Source organism: Felis catus, assembly GCF_018350175.1.
Source record: "Felis catus isolate Fca126 chromosome A2 unlocalized genomic scaffold, F.catus_Fca126_mat1.0 chrA2_random_Un_scaffold_37, whole genome shotgun sequence".
In the NCBI taxonomy this organism is placed as follows: Eukaryota; Metazoa; Chordata; class Mammalia; order Carnivora; family Felidae; genus Felis; species Felis catus.
In genome coordinates this window covers 111,832-130,714 of record NW_025408497.1, presented here as the reverse complement: position 1 = coordinate 130,714, position 18,883 = coordinate 111,832, and the positions used below count along the sequence as shown (strand labels likewise).

The following is an 18,883-nucleotide window of genomic DNA, read 5'->3' as shown; positions in this document are numbered from 1 at the left end:
CCCTAATGGGAGGGGTGGGGAGCACTGTCTCCATAGCAGCAGAGGAGGCCATGGGCCTGATGTTGGCCATGCCAATGGGATACTGTGTGCACTTCCAGGAAGGGTCCTCACAGCTGGGAGCGGGCATCACCTTTTTCGTACCATGGACCCGTTCTGCAGTCTGGTGAAGCCCATGGACCTCTTCTCAGAAAAAGATTTTAAAATACATAAAATAAAACACACAAGACTTCAAAGGAACAGATTATACTGAAATAGGATTATCAAAATGTAAAAAATAAAAGTGATACAATAAATACATAGAATTCTTTATCATCACATTAAAAAAACCACCCAATTTTCCAGCAGAAACAATAGTCTGAGATTTTTTTTTTTTTCACGTTGCAGCTCTCACAGGGCCTATGACTTCTATCGGCGATAAAGTCACCCATTCTGCTAACATGACTATGGTTTCTATGGTTTGCTGGTACTTTCATAATGGAAGGAAATGTAAATTTCAGTCAGTGGCTAGAGGAAAAAGTTGAATCCTACCTATGGAAATGGAGGAATTCTCTCCTTTGCTCCCTCTTCCTTTCTGCTACCTGGGATGAGACTGGGATGGCTGGAGCTAAAATAGCCATTTTGGACTATGAGACAAGATGGAGCGAGTTCCGGTCTCTGACGAACATGGAGCCACATACCAGCCCCAGCCTGCCTACTTCTGGAAAGACAGATGAATTTCTACCTCCTTAAGCTACGGTTGGCTTACTCCTTACTGTATAAAGCCACACAAACCTAATCTTGTTGTATCTCTAATACTTTCTTCCCAGGGCTAAGGTTCGAAACTGTTTGAACCTGATCTTTGACAACCTTCATACTTAACAGACATGCTCTTTCCTATTTACAAATATGACTCCTCCAGAGCTACCCAATTAGCACAGTTCCTCTGTGGTTGACAATCGCACGGGGGGCAAATCCCCAAACCCCTCAAAACTCAGTGCCGCTCCAGCTCTGAAGCATGTCCTTTAGAGTGAGCACACGCCCAAACATCACATCATTAACCACAGCTCAGGAAGCTTAGAACTGCACAGCACATTCAGACCACGGACACACACACCTGACTTCACCCCACATCTCACAAAGTCCACACTCACACAGGAGCAAGCACAACCGTACCCCACTGATGTGCAGGTCCGAGAGTCACCCGGCATTGGCGGAGGAGACTCAGCAACTTACTAATTGTCATCAACTCTGGCACCGAGGAGGAAGGTAGCATGCTGCTCAGGAGGTCTCCCTGGCCAGGAGGACCAGCTTCCACACTGGGAAAAAGCAAACAGAAGGAAGTTACACTCGGCCACTCAAAATATACAACCTCACCCTTCCAAGAACTAGCAGGTACTCAGTGTTTTCAGGTGCAACCACCAGAAGGCACAGGAGGCAGCCCTTCAAAACCGCAGTCAGCCCTCTTCATTCGCGGACTCCCTATTTGCAAATCTGCTTACTCGCTGACACTGATTTGTGTCCCCAAAATCAATAGTCAGTATTCTTCTAAAACAAACAGCAGGGGCGCCTGGGTGGCTCAGTCGGTTTTATGTCCAACTTCAGTTCAGGTCATGATCTCATAGTTTGTGGGTTCAAGACCTGTGTCGGGCTCTGTGCTGATAGCTCAGAGCCTGGAGCCTGCTTCGGATTCTGTGTCCCCCGCTCTCTCTCTCTGCCCTCCCATACTCATGCTCTGTCTCTCTCTTTCTCTCAAAAACAAATAAAACATTAATTTTTTTTAATAAACAGCAAAAAGGACTCTGCACCCTATATGGACCTGGTGACACCCATCCTGACAATGCACTAACTGTACAGGAACCGACAGGTGGTGTCACTGTCACAGAGCGGAGCTCCGTTGACTTAGGGGGAGACAGTAAAACCAAGCATGGTTTGAGGTGATCAGTGACTCCCACCCTGGGGCTGAGGTTGAAAATGCAGATGTGATCTACCTCTACTCTCTCAAGTTTGCACTAAATTAAAACCGTGAAGAGAGAAAAAGAAACAACTCTAAGAACCACAAGGATCGTGGTGGCATTAGGGAGACTTTAGTGTCCATCTGAGTTCTGCTACCAAACATCCAATGACTTTGAGCAACTCCGTTTCCCTTTGAGATACTTTTATTTGAACATCAGAAAACTGACACGGTGCTTACTACTGTATTCTGGTCGAAGCACTTCTCAAACACGTGAGAGCTAAGTGGCTCAAGTATTACATAATATTAAACTTGTGTAATATTGTGACCAAATGTTAAAATCCAGTAAATGATGTTAGAAGAGGTACCCAGATATGGCCCCTAAATCATAAAAAGTAAAGGAGGTACACAAATGAAGTTTGGTAAAACACTGTTCCTCACACTCTGACGCCCTTGGCAACTTCCCATTCTCAACCTGAACAGTAATGTGAAATAAGGCCTTGACCTTGAATCCTGGCAGGTGCACTCCTACCTTCAAAAAAGAATAAAAGGCACAGCTGCGAACAGGACAACTCAATCCCAAAGGCAATTTGGTTTCTGAATACTAACCTGTACCCGAGCCCAGGCTCCAGGAGAACGTGGTCCTCCAATCCTGTCCTGTTCTCCAGGCTTCCGAGGGGGTCATCTGTGCACAGAGAGCAGTGGCAGAAAGAAAGTCAGCAGCCTGTTTTCATTTCATTTTCTCCATGCGGCAAGGACACGTTGCGGACACTGGCTCCTCTCTACATCAGTCGACTTGCAAATGTTTCCTGGCCTGCACGCCGGATTTTAATCTGCTACTTCTTTCGTTCTTTTGGCCAGAATCTCAGATTTGGCACCAGTCACTGATACGAGGCCCCGACCTCCCACTTAACCTTTTTGACCTTGAGCCGTCTGGAATTATGCGTGAAGTCCATATTCAGAGCCAGCCTCATGATCAGGCAATAATAATCAGCTTTCCGTTCGACAAAACTGCTCTCACTGTAGTGGCTTATGACAGACACAAAGGGGCAGCACAGTCCCATCACTGACAGTGTCTGCATCAAAATCCAGGCCCTGCTGCCTTCTAAAAAGCCACGTCCCTACACAGAGTGGTGTGGGGGAAAGGCATTCAGAACAAGCGAGGCCACAAATAATCTCCAGAGGCACTAAAGACTTTCGTAAATGTATTTGCTGCTGTTCAAGTCTCTTTTCCGAAAAAAAGTGCAAATCCAGGGCCCCTTGGGCTGGATGGTGACATTAAGGTCGGAGTCAACCGTGGTTGACACTTGCTCAGTGGAGAAGTTTCTGGCTTGTCGACCCCCACGGTAGAACCAGGCGTGGATGTGGGGACGGGGCAGAGGCGGAAGGGAGCACATCTCATTGCCCTAAGCTACGCAGCCTCCTCCCTGTCTTTCCTCCTATTTTGGCCAGAGTTTCATCCTGCTGGATATTTCCCCAGTTCTTATAGGGGTTGCACTTGGGTAATCCTAATGAGAAAACGTTTTGTCACCTTTTCTTCCACCCTGCCATCCCCATCAAGCTATTCCACTCGCTCCTGCTTCTTAAACGAAGGTTGAAGGGGAAATGTCACCCTACAGCCCAGCCTGCCTACCACAGGTTCCCACCACCATCGCCACGGCCATCATCATCCCCCACCCCCCACCTTCATCTTTTCTGCTCTCTTCATCTTTTCTGCTTCCTTTGTGACAGTGCCTCTGGACCGCAGCTCAGGCCATCATCATCCCCCACCCCCCACCTTCATCTTTTCTGCTCTCTTCATCTTTTCTGCTTCCTTTGTGACAGTGCCTCTGGACCGCAGCTCAGAGGCCTCCGTCCCCCTTGGCAAATCCAACAGGGTTTTGACCCCAGCCCCCAGCTGTGTAAAGAGGACAAGTCCCAAGCATGCAGCTCTGGCTGAGACCTCAATCCAGAACCCTTGTCCCACGGTGCTAGCTGCCTGCCTGAAAGCTCTACCGGCCCACCCTGCAGGGCCTACCAACGGATTGTGATGTCAAAACTGCTCCCTTGTGTCACCCTCTCCACTGGGCCATCTCCATTAGAGTGAGGCACCCTCCTCCCTCCATCATGGAGCTTGGGGAGCCCCAGACCTGCCAGTTCCACCTCATTATCACCCACTCCTTGTCCACAGTCATCTCCACTGCCATCCTAGTGCTGAGGCTCAATACCTTCCAGGGGTCTCCTGCAGGAGCCCCCACGGTTCTGCCTCACCCCTGCTAGTCCAACCCACTCAAAGCTATCAGATTCCCCCCCCTCACGAACCAAAAATGGGGACTCCAACATACACAGCGGAAATCCATGGCTGGAGTAAAGGCCCACATCACCTTCCAGCATTCAAGACACCATGCCTACTCAGCCCAGCGATTTCCCACCACAGCACAGGAGCATGAGCATAGCCACTCAGGCTGCCTCACTCGCCCTCAAGGTGCCCTTGGAGGCGCACGCTACTATTATCTTAATTTTACAGATAAGGAGATGGCCCTGGAGGAGTTCAATGACCTATCCAAGATCACAAGCTGATGTGTGAGTGTCTGAACCTCACTCTGTCCAGAGCCAGAGCTAAGCCCTTTCCCCCTTTGAGATCTCTCACACAGCTGATGTGGGCTACATGCCTCTCTCTCTATGCATCCTTGAACTCCCTGCCCTATTCCTCTGTCTATATCGTGTCCCCACCTGGATATCATTTTTCCAACTGCCAGGTGTCCACTCCCGTTGGCATGCCCCACCCCCACATACTTGGTCCACCCACTGCTCACGCACTCAGCACAGGCTTCCTGAGTCCATACTGTGGGCCTGGCTCTGGTCAGGGTCAGTGTCACACTGGAACCAGGGCAGACACGGCCCGGCCCTCAAGGACCTCAAAGACTAGCAGGGGGATGGGGATCGCCATGTAATTACACAAATACATAGTTCCAAGCTGAGATCACGGCATGGGGACACACGAGGTTTATGGCAGTGTGAACAGGAGGCCCAGCTTGCCTGGGGAGGGGGTGGAAGAGCCCTCTGTACGTGACACTTGGGCGGCCACCTGAAGGATGCACACAGGCTGCAGGAGGTGGGAGGAGAGAGATGGCTGTGGGCTCAGTTCAAGGAAGGAGAAGCTGGCTGGTGTGGCTGGGGCGTCAGGAGGGGATCAGGCTGTGGGGCAAGCTGGGGCCTCGGCGGCCACAGTGAGGGTTCTTGATTTTATCCTCAGTGCACTAGAAGGGTTTGGAGCAGGGGAATGATGCAATCTGATTTATGTTCTAAGACATCACTCCAGTTGCTATAAGAAGAATGCCAGGGTGGGGGCCCGGATAGAAGCAGGGAGAGCTGTTGATGTCCCTTGTCCCCTCCTTGCATGCAAAACTCTGGGGGTGGGGAGGGCTCACCTCCGGATCCCCCCAGAGCCCAGCACAGTGCTGGTACAGAGCGGGACACCCACTGTTGCATAAAGAAAATCATGACCCCTGAGTGGCACACGACCCTCACGAGTGGTGTGGGGACCACACACAGTGCAGGTCCGGGGGCACCACAGAGTCCTGACATTCCCAACACTAACACTACCCTCTGGAAGCCAATTTCCCAGATCCACCATCTCAGATCAAAGCGGCGCTACAACAGAGCCTCGACCTCAACAAGCAACCCCGAAGACCCAATGCAGGACAAGAAGTTGAAGAAGTTTACTTCGAGGGTAAATGAAGGTTTGAGGACCCAAGGTTTCCAATGAAAAAACAAGCCCTCAGAAACAGACCCTGGGGAAGGGGGCGGGGGTGGGGGGGGAGGCGTACCTGGGTGGCTCAGTCAGTTAAGCGCCTGACTCTTGATTTCGGTTCAGATCATGATCTCACAGTTCATGAGTTCAAGCCCCACGTCGGGCTCTGCACTGACAATACAGAGCCTGCTTGGGATTCTCTCTCTCTCTGCCTCTCCCCACCTGTGTGCCCCCCCCCCATAAATAAATAAACTTAGAAGGAAGGAAGGAAGGAAGGAAGGAAGGAAGGAAGGAAGGAAGGAAGGAAGGGAGGAAGGAAGGAAGGAAGAAACTGACTCTGAAGTTGCTAAGACCCAACACTAACCCCAGGACCCTCAATGAAAGCAGCAGTAACATTTTCATGTGTGCAATGGGTAGAAATGGGTGTTTCGTTCACCTCTGTTTAGTATTCTCAGTTGAAAGGACTCTGGGACTTCTCCCTTGCAGCTTCAAAGAAATGGTAAATGTGCTTTACTGTGTTGCAGGTAAGAGACACGCTCAGAGCAATGACTGCATCTAATCCCACATCCTGGTCCCATGTGACCTGGCTGGTGTCTTCCTTCTCTGAGCCTCTAACCCCAGCTCCAAAGCACAGCCCCCTAAGCCACAGAGTCTCCTCGTCCAAGAATCAGAAGGACAATACTTCTCTGTCCAGAGTCCCCTTCTCTGCCACCTTCTCCCTCTCCAGATTTAGCCACCCAAAACACTCCTCCTCCTCCTCCACGTGCCTCCCTCCGTCTTCCTCTGAATGCCCCCAAGGGCAGTGACACTGCAAACACCAACACTTTCAAAGATGACGGAAAGGTCTCCCAAGGGTAGAACCATCTGCGTCCAAAGCTGTCATTAAAGACACAAAATGGCTCCCCAGCCAGAATGAGAGTATGTTAACCTTGCTCAAGTAGAAGGGTGGCAATCGGGAGGGAGAACAGTCAGAAGTGAGCAGAAGCAAAAGAGTCTGGGGCAGAAATGCTGACAGCATGCACTCAGAGCAGGCCAGGGAAAGGCCTCCCTGACAGGTGAGTCCCGGCACCACGGGCCCGCACACCTCCCAGGGAAACGGGGGTCAGGCCAAGAGGGACTCGATGCCACCTGGCCTTCCAATCGGGCAGCAGATCAACTCTGCCCGATTCTGACTCTCAGATCTTCTGCAGCCCGAGCATAATCTGTCTTCCTATGCAACTTCTACCCAGGGCGCGTCTGCCCCTGAGGCTGTCACAGGCTCCCGGGACTCCTGGCAGCTTTGTCACCTCAGTAAACTAAAAAGTTGGCAGACAGTTCACACACGCATGTCTGATGAGGATAATGGAGATAAGCTGGAGCTCGGGGTCCCCCGATAGTGACAAGATGAAGCCTCCAGGTCTGGAAAGTGGACAGGCAGAGGTGGGACAGGGGGAAAGCTGCCAGTGGGGAGGCCTTCCCACGAGGATGCCAGAGGCCGGCCAGAGGCTGCATTCCCTGGACACACTGAAACCCACAGAGGGAGAAGGAGCGGTGGGTTTTGCAAAACCCACCCCAGCACGGAGGACAGCACACGGCAGTGCCCCAGGAGCAGCCAGCCCCCAGCCCCCAGCCCAGAGAGGAAGGGGCTGCCGTAAACAAGACAGCGTGCCCAGATCGGGCACCTGACAGCCCAGCAGAAAGGCCCGCCCGGTGGGGAGGGCGACAAGGTGAGTGGGGTGCTGGGTCACCAGCTGGAAGCCACGTGGTCCCAGATGGGCGTCAGGCCCCTCTGCTCTCTGCAAGCCCCCGTGTGCACCGTGTTCAGGGGACAACAGCGAAGTACCCAACCCCCCCCCCCCCGCTGGCCGCTGGGACCACAGATGGTCACCTGAGGGAAAGGAGATGCCGGGCCCACCAGCTGGCCCCTCTCAGGGGTTTCAGCGGAGGCCCAGCGAAAAGCACCGGCTGGTAAGAAGGCCGCGTGGCTGGGGCCAAAAGGGGAGAGGGCATGAGAGAGCAAAAACGGTCCAAGGAGAGCGGAGACAGGGCAGACCCCATGAGGAAGTGTGGGGCACGGGATGGCGGAGACTCAGGTACTGTCCGTTCTGACCGCCATCTCCCGATCCTCGGACACCCCAGCACGATGTGCCCGTGGACGGCAGGCTTTCTCGGGGCCTTGGCAGGTGCCTGGCGCCTCTCCCCACATTAACCTGAGAGTCTTTGCCACACATCTGAGAGGAAGGTGAGAGAAAACACCCACCCCTTCCTCACGGGCTGTGGGCGACAGGAGACGTGTTCATCCACACCGAGCTGACACTGGAGCTGACCTCAACTCTTCGGCAGTTTCGACTTGAACGTCTTAACGTTTCAGATCTTGAACATTTTTTTTTAAGTTTTTAATTTTAATTCCGGTACAGTTAACATAGTGTTTCATTAGTTTCAGGCGTACAATATAGTGACTCAGCAGTTCCACACATGACCCAGTGGGATCTTGAACATCTTAAATGACATTTAAGAGTTTCTCAGCAGTGTGAAGACAAACTTACGAATTAATATTGGGTGGATAAAAAGCAAAATATTAATCCTACATTGAGTTTCATTATGACCTCTTAAAGACAAGTATGTGTAGAACGAAGCCTCTAAGGAAATGGTGTCTAACACCATCCGCTCCACAGTTAAGGCCTACTGTACGCCTGGAAGGTACCAAGCAGCCGAGGACATTGGGAGAGCAGGCCGATCTAGCCTGCAAGCCTGTGCTGCTCTCAGAGGCCTGTTTCAGAGATTTTCCTTTCAGCCCTCTCTACCTTTTGGTCAAACATCTGGCTCTGAGCAAGGATGGGAAATAATCCTAACAGAATTTTGCAAAATCCATCATTTAATCGTGCAGGTCATACCCACAGCGAGACCCTCAGCAGACTGGATGAAGCGCAGCAACAGAACCAATCCTGGGCCGGGCTCAGGGGTGAACTTGGCTGTGCCTCTAGAATCAGTACAGAGCTGCCCTTCTGGGGCTCCAATCCAGCAGCTGGTGACCAAGGGGACTCCCAGACACCCAGAGGATAAGGTAACGATATGACAGCTCTTATGAGCCTGCTTAATGTTTAAGCCGACCCCCTTTCTTGGAAGGGACCCAGACACGAACTAGTCTGATTCTGCCCTTTTACTAATGAGGGTTTGAGTACCAGCGATGTGAAGGGACACCAGCCCCGGGTCACGTGGCTGCCGTCATTTCAGAGCCTGGGCCACTCTGTCCTCCCCCTGCTTCAGGACTTTGTACATGCTGTTCCCTTGCCTGTGTTTTTCGTTTCTTTTCTTTTTCTTGAATGTAGAAATAGAAAAACTTCATTTCTACTTTCAATTTCTATTAAAAAATACTTTTTCCTATACTTTTTCCTTAATTTTTTTACTATATTTTTTGCTTTTATGTAAATTTTTTCAAATTCCATTTTACTGCCATCATTTTCTTTTAGTCTACTACAGTGTATACACTTTTTCAAATTTTTAACGATTTCTTTGTTTTATTTTTTTAAATCTTTTTTCTCTTTTTCATTTCTTTTCTTTTTTCTTGAATACAGAAAAATAAGAAATTCATATTTATTTTTCATTTTTATTAAAAAAATATTTTTTAATTTTTTTCTACTATATTCTTTACTTTTGTGTATATTTTTTCAAATTCTATTTTAACCCCATCATATCATTTTAGTCTACTTCAGTGTATTCATTTTTTCAAATTCTCAAATGATTTCCTTTTTTTTCTCCCCCTTTTTTTTCTCTAATCTGTCAAACCACTTTCAACACCCAGACCAAAACACACCTATGATCTAACATCATCTATTCGATTTGTGTGTGTGTGTCTTTAATTTTTAATTTTAATATTTTTTTAATTTTAATGTTTTTAATTTCAATTTTTCTACCTCATTAATTCCTTTTCTCCCTTCAAAATGGCAGAATGAAGCAATTCACCCCAAAAGAAAGAGCACAAAGAAACAACAGCCAGGGATTTAACCAACACAGATACAAGCAAGATGTCTGAAACAGAATTTACAATCATGATAATAAGAATACTAGCTGGACTCGAAAATAGATTAGAATCCCTTTCTGCAGAGATAAAAGAAGTAAAAAATAGCCAGAATGAAATTAAAAATGCTTTAACTGAGCTGCAATCACGGATGGATGCCACGGTGGCAAGGACGGATGAGTCAGAACAGAGAATCAGCGATATAGAGGACAAACTTAGAGAATAATGAAGCAGAAAAAAAGAGGGAGATTAATGCAAAAGAGCACGATTTAAGAATCAGAGAAATCAGTGACTCATTAAAAAGGAACGACATGAGAATCATAGGGGTCCCAGAAGAGGAAGAGAGAGAAATAGGGGTAGAAGGGTTATTGAGCAAATCATGCAGAAAACTTTCTTACCTGGGGAAAGACATGGACACCAAAATCCAGGAAGCACAGAGGACCCCCATTAGATTCAACAAAAACCGACCATCAACAAGGCATATCATAGTCAAATGCACAAAATACTCAGGCAAGGAGAGAATCATGAAAGCAGCAAGGGAAAAAAAGTCCCTAACATACAAGGGAAGACAGATCAGGTTTGCAGCAGACCTATCCACAGAACTTGGCAGGCCAGAAAGGAGTGGCAGGATATATTGTGTGCTGAATCAGAAAAATATGCCATCACAAATTCTTTATCCAGCAAGGCTGTCATTCAAAATACAAGGAGAGATAAAAAGTTTCCCAGACAAACAAATATTAAAGGAATTTGTGACCACTAAACCAGCCCTGCAAGAAATTTTAAGGGGGACTCTCTGAGGGTAAAAAAGATGAAAAAATATATATATAAACAAATAAATACCAAAAGCAACAAAGATCAGAAAGGACCAAAGAACACCACCAGAAACTCCAACTCTACAAGCATCATAATGGCAATAAATTCATATCTTTCAGTACTCACTCTAAACATCAATGGACTAAATGCTCCAATCAAAAGACATAAGGTAACAGAATGGATAAGAAAACAAGATCCATCTATATGCTGTTTACAAGAGAACTACTTTAGACCTAAAGATACCTTCAGATTGAAAATAAGGGGATGGAGAACCATCTTTCATGCTAATGGTCAACAAAAGAAAGCTGGAGTAGCCATACTTATATCAGGCTATGTAGACTTTAAAATAAAGACTGTGGGGCGCCTGGGTGGCTCAGTCGGTTGAGCGTCTGACTTCAGCTCAGGTCATGATCTCACGGTCTGTGAGTTCGAGCCCCGCATCGGGCTCTGTGCTGACAGCTCAGAGCCTGGAGCCTGTTTCGGATTCTGTGTCTCCCTCTCTCTGACCCTCCCCTGTTCATGCTCTGTCTCTATCTCAAAAATAAATAAACGTTAAAAAAAATTTTTTTTAAATAAAGATTGTGTCAAGAGATGCAGAAGGGCATTATAGCACAATCAAGGGGTCTATCCACCAAGAAGACCTAACAATTGTAAACATTTATGCACCAAATGTGGCAGCACCCAAATATATAAATCAATTAATCACAAACATAAAGAAACTGATCGATAGTAATACCATAATAGTAGGAGACTTCAATACCCCACTCACAGCAATGGACAGATCATCCAATCAAAAAATCAACAAGGAAACAATGGCTTTGAATGACACCCTGGACCAGATGGACTTAACAGATAGATTCAGAACATTTCATCCTAAAGCAGCAGAATATACATTCTTTTCCAGTGCACATGGAACATTCTCCAGAATAGATCATATACTGGGACACAAATCAGCCCTAAGTAAGTATAAAAAGATCGAGATCATACTGTGCATATTTTCAGACCACAATGCTATGAAACTCAAAATCAACCACAAAAAAAAAAAATTTTGGAAAGGTAACAAATACTTGGAGACTGAAGAACATCCTACTAAAGAATGAATGGGCTAATGAAGCACTTAAGGAGGAAATTAAAAAGTATATGGAAGTCAATGAAAATGATAGCACCATAACCCAAAATCTCTGGGACGCAGCAAAGATGGCCATAAGAGGAAAGTATATAGCAATCCAGGCCTTCCTAAAGAAGGAAGAAAGATCTCAGATACACAACCTAACCTTAGGCCTTAAGGAGCTGGAAAAAGAACAGCAAATAAAACCCACAACAAGCAAAAGACAGGAAATAATAAAGATTACAGCAGAAAATAATGCTATCGAAACCAAAAAAACAGTAGAACAGATCAATGAAACCAGAAGCCGGTTCTTTGAAAGAATTAGCAAAATTGACAAACCACTAGCCAGTTTGATCAAGAAGAAAAAGGAAAGGACCCAAATAAGTAAAATCAACACAACAGAAATAAAAACAATAATAGGAGAATATTATGAGCAATTATATGCCAATAAAATGGGCAATCTGGAAGAAATGGACAAATTCCTAGAAACAAATACACTACCAAAACTGAAACAGGAAGAAATAGAAAATTTGAACCAACCCATAACCAGTAAGGAAATCGAATTAGTAATCAAAAATCTCCCCCAAAACAAGAGTCCAGGGCCAAATGGCTTTCCAGGGGAATTCTACCAAACATTTAAGGAAGAGTTAACACCTATTCTCTTGAAGGTGTTCCAAAAAATAGAAATGGAAGGAAAACTTCCAAACTCTTTCTATGAAGCCAGCATTACCTTGATTCCAAAACCAGACAGAGACCCCACCAAAAAGGAGAACTATAGACCAATTTCCCTGATGAACATGGACTCAAAAATCTTCCACAAGATATTAGCCAACTGGATCCAACAATACATTGAAAAAATTATTCACCACGACCAAGTGGGATTTATACCTGGGAGGCAGGACTGGTTCAATATCTGCAAAACAATCGTTGTGATTCATCACATCAATAAAAGAAAGGACGAGAACCATATGATCCTCTCAATAGATGCAGAGAAAGCATTTGACAAAACACAGCATCCTTTCTTGATAAAAACCTTCAAGAAAGCAGGGATAGAAGGAGCATACCTCGAGATCATAAAAGCTATATATGAATGACCCAACACTAATATCATCCTCAATGGGGAAAAACTGACAGCTTTCCCCCTAAGGTCAGGAACAAGAAAGGGATGTCCACTCTTGCCACTGTTATTCAACCTAGTATTGGAAGTGTTAGCCTCTGCAATCAGACAACACAAAGAAATAAAAGGCATCCAAATTGGCCAGGAGGAGGTCAAACTTTCATTCTTCACAGATGACATGATACTCTATATGGAAAACCCAACATATTTCACCAAAAAACTGCTAAAATTGATTCATGAATTCAGCAAAGTTGCACTATATAAAATCAACGCACAAAAATTGGTTGGATTCCTATACACCAACAATAAAGTGAAAGAAAGAGAAATCAAGGAATTGATCCCATTTACAGTTGCAAAAAAAACCCATAAAATACCCAGGAATAAATCTAACCAAAGAGGTGAAAAATCTATACACTGAAAACTATAGAAATCTTATGAAAGAAATTGAAGAAGACACCAAAAAAATGGAAAAAGATTCCATGCTCCTGGAGAGGAAGAACAAATATTGTTAAAATGTCAATACTACCCAAAGCAATCTACATAGTCAATGCAATCCCAATCAAAGTAACACCAGCATTCTTCACAGAGCTAGAACAAATAATCCTACGATGTGTATGGAACCAGAAAAGACCCTGAATCGCCAAAGCGATCTTGAAAAAAAAAACCAAAGCTGGAAGCATCACAATCTCAGACTTCAAGCTATACTACAAAGCTGTAATCATCAAGACAGTAAGGTACTGGCACAAGAACAGACACTCAGGTCAATGGAACAGAACAGACAACCCAGAAATGGACCCACAAAGTATGGCCAACTAACCTTTGACAAAGCAGGAAAGAATATCCAATGGAATAAAGACAGTCTCTTCAGCAAGTGGTGCTGGGAAAACTGGACAGCGACATGCAGAAGAATGAACCTGGACCACTTTCTTACACCATACACAAAAATAAACTCAAAGTGGATGAAAGACCTCAATGGAAGACAGGAAGCCATCAAAATCCTCAAGGAGAAAGCAGGCAAAAACTTCTTGGATCTTGGCCACAGCAACTTCTTACTCAACACATCTCTGGAGGCAAGGGAAACAAAAGCAAAAATGAACTACGGGACCTCATCAAAATAAAAAGCTTCTGCACAGCGAAGGAAACAATCAGCAAAACGAAAAGGCAACCGACAGAATGTGAGAACATATTTGCAGATGACATATCAGATAAAGGGTTAGTATCCAAAATCTATAAAGAACTTATTAAACTCAACACCCAAAAAACAAATAATCCAGTGAAGAAATGGACACAAGACATGAATAGACACTTCTCTAAAGAAATCCATATGGCCAACCGACACATGAAAAAATGCTCAACATCACTCATCATCAGGGAAATACAAATCAAAGCCACAATGAGATACCACCTTATACCTGTCAGAATGGCTAACATTAGCAACCCAGGCAACAACAGATGTTGGTGAGGATGCTCTCTTTTGCATCATTGGTGGGAATGCAAGCTGGTGCAGCCACTCTGGAAAACAGTATGGAGGTTCCTCAAAAAACTAAAAATAGAACTACCTTACGACCCAGCAATTGCACTACTAGGCATTTATATAAGGGATACAGGTGTGCTGTTTCGAAGGGACACATGCACCCCCATGTTTATAGCAGCACATCAACAATAGCCAAAGTATGGAAAGAGCCCAAATGTCCATCGATGGATGAACGGATAAAGAAGATGTGGTGTATATATATATACAATGGAGTATTACCCGGCAATCAAAAAGAATGAAATCTTGCCATTTGCAACTATGTGGATGGAACTGGAGGGTATTATGCTAAGTGAAATTAGAGAAAGACAAAAATCATATGATTTCATTCATATGAGGGCTTAAAGAGACAAAACAGATGAACATAAGGGAAGGGAAACAAAAATAATATAAAAACAGGGAGGGGGACAAAACAGAAGAGACTCATAAATAGGGAGAACAAACTGAGGGTTCCTGGAGGGGTTGTGGGAGGGGGGATGGGCTAAATGGGTAAGGTGCATTAAGGAATCTACTCCTGAAATCAGTGTTTCACTATATGCTAACTAATTTGGATGTAAATTTTAAAAAATAAAATCAAAATAAAATAAAAACTTTAAAAATACATAAATAAAATAATGTTTGTGAAAAGTTTTAAGTCTGAAGAACAGACTAATGAAATCATTCTAAACAAAACAAAACACAAAACACGGAAAGAGAACATGAAGAATTTTAATTCATAAAGACGAGCTGATATTATTCTCATTTCTAAAAGGAGATACCCTATTTGATGAGTGCTTACTTATAAACCAAATACTCTCTAAACTATCTCGTTTAATTCTCAAAACAACCCTATATTATTATCCCCATTTTTCAGTTGGGGAAACAAAGGCTTAGAGACATTAACTAGCTTGTTCGAGGCCACACAGCTAGTAAGTTTTGGACTTTGGTTTGAACCCAAGACTGCCTTTCAACTCCGTTTTTTCTAGCCATGACTTCTACTGCCTATAAAGGGAATAAAAATGAGATGCAGTAAGCTGTATGTGTTTCAGGGATTTTCTGCTTGTACTTTGCATTTTCTACACGGAGCAACTATGCCATTAATAACCAGGAAAAAAATAACAGTTATTGTTTTTATAAAATGAAACAATAGGAACGGTTCTTTCTTGCCGGAATCCAAAGGAGAAAGGAAATATCCATTTTCATTTATCATGTTTCCCAGAGGGATGTCTATTCAGGGTGAGATGATGCTTCCTTGTGAGGGTCTCCTTTATATGCTGTAGGATTTTAGCACCATCACCCCTGTCCACCCAATGTCCCACAGCAGATATTGCCAGTGCCTTGCCAGCAACCTGTCAGCACCCACCCCTCCAGCCAGTGCCACCAGCTGCAAACACCTGCGACCTTCTGCCTGGTAACTTTCGCTCTGTTTGGAGAACATGTGGCTCAACTCCCCACCTTCCCTGCCTCTCAGATGCAATGACTCTGAAGGCACGTCCTGCTCTCCGAGTCCCCAGCAGGACCCCAGCTCCAGTCACCCCGGTGGTAAGTGGCCTGACACATTGGCTTCCCTACCTTGTTACCTTGAAACACTGAACAGTGTTTTCTGGGATCCCCTCCTAAAAACATGACTTGCCCTCAAATCCTTGTCTCAGCGTCAGCTTCTGGGGACGTCAGGCCAGGGCGGCTCCCCAGGCATGTTGACACTGAAAAAGGTCCTACAACTTCCAAACACCAGGCTCAGAGAGTGCAGTGCTCTTCCAAAATAAGAAACCGTTTAAGTTCCGCACTTGCTCTCTAGTAAAAGACCTCCGGCTCTAAGAAAAGCCCATGGCGATGTCATTTCACAGAGAACTCCCCCAAAAGTCCTTCAGACACCCCCTTGATGTCTGCTGCTCTCCCATTCTCCAGTAGTTCAACTGAGTCCCTACCTGTGGTTCAAGAAACAGTGATGATTTTCAGCGCAAACTAACCACATGGCTTTGGGCTAAGCACCACTCCAGGAAGGAGATGGTCATAATCACGGTAATGCCAGGAGCTAACGTTTATTGTTTGTCATACACCTGAAACAAGGTAAGACTTTACACAAATTGCTGATTTTGGTTCCCTTAACACGAAGAAATGTGGCTGCTTGGAGGCCAAGAGCACCTAGACACGAATTCAAAGTGGGCCAGTTCATTCAGTCAACAAAGATTTACTGGGAAAAAAATATATATTCACGGAGCACTTACTAAGTTCCAGACAATGTGCTAGGTAGAGGCGTTCAACAGTGGCCAAGTCACATATGTTCCCTTCTCTCAGAAGCCACATTCTAATGGAGTATTGGGTTCAATCAGGATGACTTTGCCCCCCCCCAACCCTGACCCCCAGGGACATCTGACAATTTCTGGAGACATTTTTAGTTGTCATAATTGGGGAGTGGGTGTGTAACTGGCATCTAGTAGATAGAGGTTAAGGATGTTGCTAAACCCTGTACAATGTACAGGGCAGCTCCCACAACAAAGAATTATCTGGCTTAAGATGTCCAAAGGGTCAGGGCCCCTGGGTGGCTCAGTCAGTTAAGCATCCGACTTTGCCTCAGGCCATGATCTGATGCTTCGTGAGTCCGAGCCCCGCATCAGGCTCCCAGCGGACAGCTTAGAGACTGCTTTGGATCCTCTGTCTCCTCTCTCTCTCTCTCTCTCTCTGTTTCTCTCTCTCTCTCTCTCTGCCCCTCCCTATCCCCTCTGACTCTCAAAAATAAATAAACATTAAAAAAAAAAATGTCAAGGCTGAGAGACCCTGTAAGAGAGGAAGAAGAGAGAATGGCAAAAACCAAACCGAGAATTTTGAGATGTGAAACCTGGGCTGGTGTCTTCCTCGTCCGCTTTGGTTCCCAATCTGGGAAATGGTATTTGCTTTATCATGAGTCCCTCGTCAACATCCACGAATGGAGGTGGGGTCATTGTTTAAACAAGCACACCCATCACGGAAGTCTGAAGGAGGTCCGAGATAAGCTTTCCACTGGCAGCACATTCCACAGCTCAGTTTGGTACTAGGTTGGCCACGACGGCTCTCTGCCAACCCCACCCTCCTTTTGTAAGGAGAGATGCGCTGATGTGTCTTTTCAGTCATGTTACACATCTTATCACTTACTTATTCTACCGCACGCATTCCACGAAGGGTTTGAGGCAGCCAAGTAGATATAAACAATCATACACCCAAACCAGGAACAATACAGATTACAATAAGGGGCGTGGAGGGTTTTTCATTAGGGTTGTTGTCTGTTTACAAACTCGTCTTTTGAAGAACTCCCCCTCAAATACACCATGTACGCAAACACACACCTGCTGGAAGGGGGTCCTGTACTGTCTGTGAGATTTGGATGTACTTGACTCTTCCCACGGCCGGCAGTGAATATGTGATCCCAGAGTGATCTGTCAGAGCACCACTCTGCCTGGCCAACGTGATTGGTGCAGGGACCGGCATGCTATCGGAGACCAATCACAGACCTCTCTAAGGTTTCTTCCAACCTTGTGGAGAACTACGGCTGTCCCATTCTGTGGGGTCTACAAGTTAAGGACATGCTGCATTAGGGCTGCCAGCCCAGGCAAAAAGCCTATCTTAAAATTAGGATGAGAGGGCTCCTGCATGGCTCTGTGGGTTAAGCATTTGACTTGGACTCAGGTCATGATCTCACAGTTCTCATGTTTAAGACCTATATCCGGCTCTGGGCTGGCAGTTGGGAGCCTGGAGTCTGCTTTGGATTCTGTATCTCTCTCTCTCTCTCTCTCTCTCTCTCTCTCTCTCTCTCTCTCTGCCCCTCCCCTGCTCATGCTCGCTCTCTCTCTCTCTCTGTCTCTCTCTTTCTGTCACACACACACACACACACACACACAAATAAATAAACATTAAAAAAAGGGTTTTTTTTTAATTAAGATGAAGGAAGCACACAAAATCTAGAGATGGAGAGATCGGGCTCTGAGAATACCTGTTGAGACCCAGCGATGTCTGAAGGTCAGTGACGTGGTCCACTGAATCTCTCTCTTTGCCCAAAGCTATCTACACATTCAATGCAATCCCAATCAAAATTGCACCAGCATTCTTCTCGAAGTTAGAACAAGCAATCCTAAAATTCATATGGAACCACAAAAGGCCCCGAATAGCCAAAGTAATTTTGAAGAAGACCACAGTAGGAGGCATCACAATCCCAGACTTTAGCCTCTACTACAAAGCTGTCATCATCAAGACAGCATGGTATTGGCACAAAAACAGACACATAGACCAATGGAATAGAATAGAAACCCCAGAACTAGACCCACAAACGGATGGCCAACTCATCTTTGACAAAGCAGGAAAGAATATCCAATGGAAAAAAGACAGTCTCTTTAACTAATGGTGCTGGGAGAACTGGACAGCAACATGCAGAAGATTGAAACTAGACCACTTTCTCACACCATTCACAAAAATAAACTCAAAATGGATAAAGGACCTGAATGTGAGACAGGAAACCATCCAAACCCTAGAGGAGAAAGAAAGAAAAGACCTCTCTGACCTCAGCCATAGCAATTTCTTACTTGACACATCCCCAAAGGCAAGGGAATTAAAAGCAAAAATGAACTACTAGGACCTAATGAAGATAAAAAGCTTCTGCACAGCAAAGGAAACAACCAACAAAACTAAAAGGCAACCAACGGAA

General features: G+C 45.5%; 2 protein-coding genes and 1 long non-coding RNA gene across 10 annotated transcripts in view; 1 reads left to right on the top strand and 2 right to left on the bottom strand.

Annotated features, from left to right (window-relative positions):
- The window catches only part of LOC123383549, a 202,087-nt gene that overhangs the window by 74,930 nt on the left and 108,274 nt on the right, over window positions 1-18,883 (top strand). The gene's annotated exons all lie outside the window — the stretch shown is intronic.
- The window catches only part of LOC123383548 (transport and Golgi organization protein 1 homolog), a 355,976-nt gene that overhangs the window by 258,026 nt on the left and 79,067 nt on the right, over window positions 1-18,883 (bottom strand). The window lies entirely within an intron of this gene.
- The window catches only part of LOC109497044 (transport and Golgi organization protein 1 homolog), a 259,754-nt gene that overhangs the window by 194,584 nt on the left and 46,287 nt on the right, over window positions 1-18,883 (bottom strand). For all 5 annotated transcript variants that reach the window (XM_045051392.1, XM_045051393.1, XM_045051394.1 and 2 more), the window contains 2 exons: window positions 2,540-2,615; window positions 1,181-1,295 (listed from right to left, as the gene is read on the bottom strand). In XM_045051392.1, coding sequence (XP_044907327.1) covers window positions 1,181-1,295; window positions 2,540-2,615 — 191 coding nt within the window. The remainder of the gene's footprint in view (window positions 1-1,180; window positions 1,296-2,539; window positions 2,616-18,883) is intronic.